Genomic DNA, 5,524 nt, shown 5'->3' with positions numbered 1-5,524 from the left:
AAGGTCAAGCGTCTCCGGCAGAGGCGCCATGTCGTCGCCAAAGCCGTACATCATGACAGCCACTGCGGGGTGGGGGCGGGTGGGACCACGGAGGGTGGGCCAGACAGGGGCAGCCAAGAGCGAGGTGCGTGGAGGAAAGCCCTGGGTGGGCTGCTCCGGCAGGCAAAGGGCTTCGGCTGCGTGCTGGCACGCTGCCACCAGCCCGAAGGCAGCACCGAGGCTCACAGTCGCGGGTGAGCTGGCCCTCCATGCTGAATGCCTCCTGCGGTGGCGGCGCCTCCTCTGCAACAAAGGCGGCAGCACGCGGCATAGGGGAATGACGCAGGGCGGCATGGTGCGAGGAACCCAGCGCCTCGCCCAAGGTTAACAGGCCCAGGACCCTGGTCAGCGGATACTACAGGCTGCCCGTGCCCACCTTGCTTGGCCGGCTTGGCCTCTGCCGCCTTCTGCCGCTTGGCGGCGGGCGCCGCGTCGCCGCCCTTCTTGGCCTTCTCCCCCGCCGCCTTCTTCGCCTTCTTGGCCGCCGGCTTCCCGCCCTCCTCCGTCATTCCCGGCCCGGCTGTCCTCTGTCTAGCACCAAGCAGCAGTAAAGCGCTCCATCATCGCGCGGCGGGCGCCATGCAGTCACTCCAGCTGCAATCCACCCACACGGAAGATCAACATCCATGACGAGCGCCGTTTTCGTTCATTTCTGTGGCCCAAGCGCCAGCTCAGCAAATTTTCAGGCGCCAGTCTGCTGCGGCCCAATTGACCATCAGAAAGGCAATGCACGTCACACGCGCACCTCCAGTCTCGCCACCAGCCTGTATAGTGAGCCGACCAGCTCACCTCAGCCTCTCCCGCTTTGCACCACGCCGCATTCCGCCAACGGCCGCCGGGACAATGGTGGGGGAAGCAGGCCATGAGCGATCTGATGGCGAGACAGGGGTGGTGCAGGCCGCCCCTGCCGCTGGCGGCGGTCACTACACAGACGTGGCCGCCAGCTACGAGGCGGCGTTCTTCTATAGCTCTCCTGAGTATCGTGACTGGATCCTGGAGCGGCTGCTGCGACACTTTGGCCTGCCGGATGAGGAGGCACAGATAGTGGACCTGGGCGGCGGCACCGGCAACTTCACCCAGGCGCTGGCGTTGGCGGCTCGGGTGCGGCGCCGAGTGCTGTGCGTCGATGCGTTTGCTGAGATGCTGCAAAAGGTGAGCGATTCGAGGAGGTGGGCGGGGTGTGGAGGCTGGTGGGGATGGTCGTGGCGGAGAATGCCGCCCCCTGGCGCCCGGCACGGGCAGGTGCTGGTCGGCACGTGCGTCTGTGGCAACCACTGCACCCCCCCCCGCTCGCTAATGCCGCCTGCCCCTCTCGCCGCCGCCGCCGCAGGCGCTGGCGCACGACCGCGTGGAGCCGCTGCTGCTGGACGCGGTGCAGTTTGCTGCGCTGCCGGCGGAGTCCATGCGGTACAGCCATGTACTGCTCAAGGAGCTGGTGCACCACATCCCCGCCGCCGACGTTCCGGCCATGTACGCCGGGCTGCACCGCCAGCTGGCGCCAGGCGGCGTCGCCGTCACCATCACCCGCCCGCAGCAAGTCGACTACCCGCTGTTCCGGCGGGCCAGGGAGGTGGGTGGGCCTGGGCAGGGGCGGCGCCAGCTGGCATGCGGTTGACCACCTCGGCGACATGCGGCGTTGGAGCCCTGCCATCACCCTCCCTCCCACACCTGTGCTGCGCCTGCTCCATGATGTGCTGCAGATCTGGAGGGAGCACCAGCCGCACCAGTCTGTGTTCACAGCGGCCATGCAGGCAGCCGGCTTCTCAGTGGAGGTGCGGCGCGGGGGTGGCTGGCTGGGCCCCGCTGTGCAGGGCGATGCAGCGGCCTGCTGCTGGGCTGTGCCGCGTGCGGAGCCGAGGTGCAGCCCTCGGCTGGGCCTCCTTGTGACCACCCCTCGGCTCCTCTTCTCTCCCCGCCCCCGCCCGCCTGCGCCCGCCCGTCAGGTGCACGCCCACGACTATGCCGCCCAGCTGCCCAAGGCCACGTGGCTGGGCATGATGCGATCCCGCTTCTGGTCCACATTCAGCCACTGCAGCCAGCAAGAGCTGGAGCAGGCAAGGCGTTCACCAGGGCCTGCCGCTGGGGCCATCACCGCAGCTGCGCATCTCGTGAAGCAGCTGGCGGCGCATGCAGCTGGCACACGTCGAGCGTTTGTCGCCGGCCCGTGTGATGCCACCGCCTTGGCCTGCCCTCCTCGTGACCTGCAGGGCATAGCGGAGGTGGAGCAGCAGTTTGAGGGCCAGGACACGCTGCACTTCACAGACAGGCTGCTCTTCCTTGTGGCGCACAAACCGCGCGACGCTGATGTGGCGGCGCCTGCGGCAGCTGCCAGCAGCCAGGCGACCGCCGAGAGCGCCATGGCGGCAGCCCAGCTGCGCGCAGCAGCAGCGCCGGCAGAAGTGCAGCCGCCTGTGCTCGCTCCAGAGCAGCGGCAGCAGTATGCGGAGCAGGGGTTCACGGGGCCGGTGCAGATAGTGAGCAGCGAAGAGGCGGCACAGCTGCATCAGCAGTACCTGCGGTACCAGCAGCGCCTTGGCAGCGCCGTGCAAGGCGACTGGCGCTTTAAGTCGCACCTGCTGCTGCCCTGGGTGTGGCAGCTGGCGCACCACCCGCGCATCCTGGGTGCTGTTTCAGAGGCGCTCGGGGGGTGCGCCAACCTGCTGTGCTGGAGCAGCGACTGGTTCTGCAAGCAGCCGGGCGACGGCGCCTTCACATCCTGGCACCAGGCGAGGCAGGGGGCCGCACCAGCTTGCTTGCGCTCCAGCAGGGGTTCCCAGGCGGGCCACCTCTTGCTGCTGGCACTCCAATGTGCTGCACACAACTGAGTGCTAGCTGCCGCCTGAATCCCCTTCTCCGCCGGCCTGCAGGACAGCACCTACGTCGCCCTGAGCCCGCCGGATGTGGTGACCGTGTGGCTGGCGCTCACGCCCAGCAGCGCCGCCAACGGCTGCCTGCGCTTCCAGCCTGGGTCGCACGTGGCGCAGCTGCCGCATGTCGACACGTTTGGGGAGGGCAACCTGCTGCTCAAGGGGCAGGCTATCCAGGCAAGGCGGCCAGCCTGCGAGCAACCCTGCTTGGATGCAGGCACCTGAGTTGCCCACCACCTGTCATCAAAAGTAGAGAGGGAGTGGGAGTAGTGCCTTGTGCTGACTGCCTGTGCTTCTTGCTGCCGCTGCCCTGCCCTGCAGGAGCTAGAGGGGGTGGAGGGGGAGTGCATCCCGCTGTCTCCGGGCCAGGCCACGCTGCACCACATCCGCACGGCGCACCGCTCGGGGCCTGCCGCCCCGGGGTCCCAGGCGCGGCTGGGACTGGCGCTGCGCTACATGGCGGCGCACGTGCAGCAGGGCCTCGACCCACGTGACTCGGGTGAGGGCTGGGGCTGCCGCTGGGCGTCGCTGCCGGGAACCGCTGGGCGCCCTTGTGGGACTGAAAGGACTGAAGTCGTGCTGCAGCGCAAAGACGCAGTGTGTTCAATTCTGCTGTGCTGCTCTGGACCCCTTGGGTGTCTGCAGTGACGGTGGTGGCTGGCATGGACACCTTTGGCCACTACCGCCACGAGCGGGGCCCAGCTGCGGAGATGGATGCCGAGGCGGTGGAGCAGCACCGGCAGGCGGTGGCGGCAGTCTACCCTGAAGGCTTTGAGCGGGGCCAGTGAGGGGGGAACAAGCTGCACGAGTTGTATGTACCGCTGTTGTGTCCTCCCAGTAATCAAAGGCTTCTGCAGCAAGGTCAATGTGCTGGAGAGCTTCTTCTCTTGAGCTTCGCCCATGCGCCCCTTCCCGCCTCCAGCTCAGCCGCCCATCTGGCGGCGCACTTCATGGAGCCCCAGCCTGCTCCAGCGCTTCGTGTCACCTAGATCCTGCAAAATGGCTTCGGGTGACGGCGCTGGGGCCACGATGGTGGACAGTGAATCCCTGGCTGTGCTCCATGCGCTTCGAGACGCGGCCCCCTCGCTGGCAGAGGAGTGGCGGGAGGGCTCGGATGTTATGAGCTGGAAAAGGATCAAGTGGGACGACGCCAGCGGCGAGATGTCGGAGCTGTGAGTGTGAGAGCTGGGGGCCTCCCAGCCTGGTTTGTGGGAGGGTAAAGGGCGTGGATGATGCGATGCGTGCGGCGGCGACACCAGCTAGTTAGTGCAAGACGTGATGGCCTGCTGCCGCCGCCGGCGGCGGGTGCCGGTCACACACCCCTCCTGGTCATGCAGCCTCCCTCGCCTCGCCCTTCCCTGCCACCCTTCCTGCAGCAACCTGGGCGAGGCCGGCATGCTGGAACTGCCCGAGGCTGTGGCCCAGCTGCCCTCGCTGCGCAAGCTGTGGCTCACGCACAACGCGCTGCGCGCGCTGCCCGACGGCCTCGCGCGGCTGGGCCGCCTGCAGGCGCTGCTGGCGCCCGACAACGTGTTCAAGGAGCTGCCGCCGGTGCGCTGGGGGCGGCGCGTGGCTACAGCGGCTTGTCGCTGGCAAGTCGAGGCTGCCAGGCTGTGAGTGCTCCACACAGGCCAGCCTTGGTCGCACCTCGCCTGCAGGTGGTGACCCGCCTGGAGTCGCTGGAGCAGCTGTTCTTCAACCTGAACCCCATCCGCGAGCTGCCGCCAGGCATCGGCGCCCTCACCAACCTGGAATGGCTGTGAGCGCTCCGCCGCACGCTGCGCCGCGCCTGGCCGTCCTTGCCTGCTCCTGCCGCGCCCTGGGTGTTTCTGGGGCCCGGTGGGGCACATGCGACTGCTGCGCGTTGCTCCTGAGTGTGGGGCTGCCCCCCCAGCCGCCCGGCAGGGACTTGAGTGAGTGCCAGCTGGCGTCCCTGCCCCCCGAGATCGGCGCCCTGACCCGCCTGCAGCGCCTGGACCTGCACAGCAACAAGATCCCCACCCTGCCCCCCACCATCTCAGCCCTGGCCAGGCTGGACCGCCTCTCGCTGCACAGGTGCGTGTGAGCGCGCGGGGGTGGGTGCATGGGGGAGGCTGGCTGCGCGCCTTCAGGCGCATGGGTGTGTGTGAACGCGGGACGCGGTGCTGGGATGCATGAAGGTTGTGCTCTCCTCCCGTTGTAGCCGCGCCTCGGCTTGATCTGCCCCTCCCCGCCTGCCCCGCAGCAACGACATGACGCTGGTGCCTCCAGAGATTGGGGCCTGCACCGCCCTCACCTGGCTGTCCCTGGTGGGCTAGGCAGGGATCCGGGCCTCGCTGGAGGCTTGCCGCCCTTGCCTCTCCCGCCACCACCACCACACACACACACACACACACACACACACACACACACGCCGCCGCCCGCCGCCGCCCCGCAGAACGCCAACAAGCTGCGCGTGCTGCCGCCCAGCATCGGCGCGCTGACCCGCATGATCCGCCTGTCGCTGCACATCAACCACCTGGAGCACCTGCCGCCCGAGATTGGCAACCTGGTGCACCTGGAGGCGCTGAGGTGTGTGCGGGGGGGGGGGGGGGGGGGGGGGGGGGGGGGTTCATTTTTTCAAAAAAGTTTTTCCCCTT

The 5,524-nt window shown here is 68.3% G+C and overlaps 3 protein-coding genes across 3 annotated transcripts in view; 2 read left to right on the top strand and 1 right to left on the bottom strand.

Moving 5' to 3' along the window:
- CHLNCDRAFT_145018 (hypothetical protein) overlaps positions 1-548 on the bottom strand; it is a gene marked incomplete at both ends in the record, with an annotated part of 1,283 nt that extends 735 nt beyond the window's left edge. Inside the window, 2 exons of the mRNA XM_005848268.1 lie at positions 226-282; positions 416-548. Coding sequence (XP_005848330.1) covers positions 226-282; positions 416-548 — 190 coding nt within the window. The remainder of the gene's footprint in view (positions 1-225; positions 283-415) is intronic.
- A 334-nt stretch (positions 549-882) lies between these two features.
- CHLNCDRAFT_145017 (hypothetical protein) lies at positions 883-3,895 on the top strand (the record flags this gene model as incomplete). The annotated part of the gene is made up of 9 exons (XM_005848459.1): positions 883-1,191; positions 1,370-1,609; positions 1,740-1,811; positions 1,983-2,147; positions 2,247-2,627; positions 2,907-3,014; positions 3,228-3,405; positions 3,552-3,690; positions 3,829-3,895. 9 exons carry the CDS (start codon positions 883-885, stop codon positions 3,893-3,895), a joined length of 1,659 nt encoding a protein of 552 aa, XP_005848521.1.
- A 388-nt stretch (positions 3,896-4,283) lies between these two features.
- CHLNCDRAFT_8973 (hypothetical protein) overlaps positions 4,284-5,524 on the top strand; it is a gene marked incomplete at both ends in the record, with an annotated part of 2,000 nt that continues 759 nt past the window's right edge. Inside the window, 5 exons of the mRNA XM_005848458.1 lie at positions 4,284-4,457; positions 4,565-4,665; positions 4,812-4,961; positions 5,131-5,194; positions 5,323-5,460. Coding sequence (XP_005848520.1) covers positions 4,284-4,457; positions 4,565-4,665; positions 4,812-4,961; positions 5,131-5,194; positions 5,323-5,460 — 627 coding nt within the window. The remainder of the gene's footprint in view (positions 4,458-4,564; positions 4,666-4,811; positions 4,962-5,130; positions 5,195-5,322; positions 5,461-5,524) is intronic.

This window comes from Chlorella variabilis (assembly GCF_000147415.1).
Source record: "Chlorella variabilis unplaced genomic scaffold CHLNCscaffold_8, whole genome shotgun sequence".
NCBI classification, from domain to species: domain Eukaryota; kingdom Viridiplantae; phylum Chlorophyta; class Trebouxiophyceae; order Chlorellales; family Chlorellaceae; genus Chlorella; species Chlorella variabilis.
Note: the sequence above shows the minus strand (reverse complement) of the source record. Positions and strands in the feature narration are given on the sequence as shown.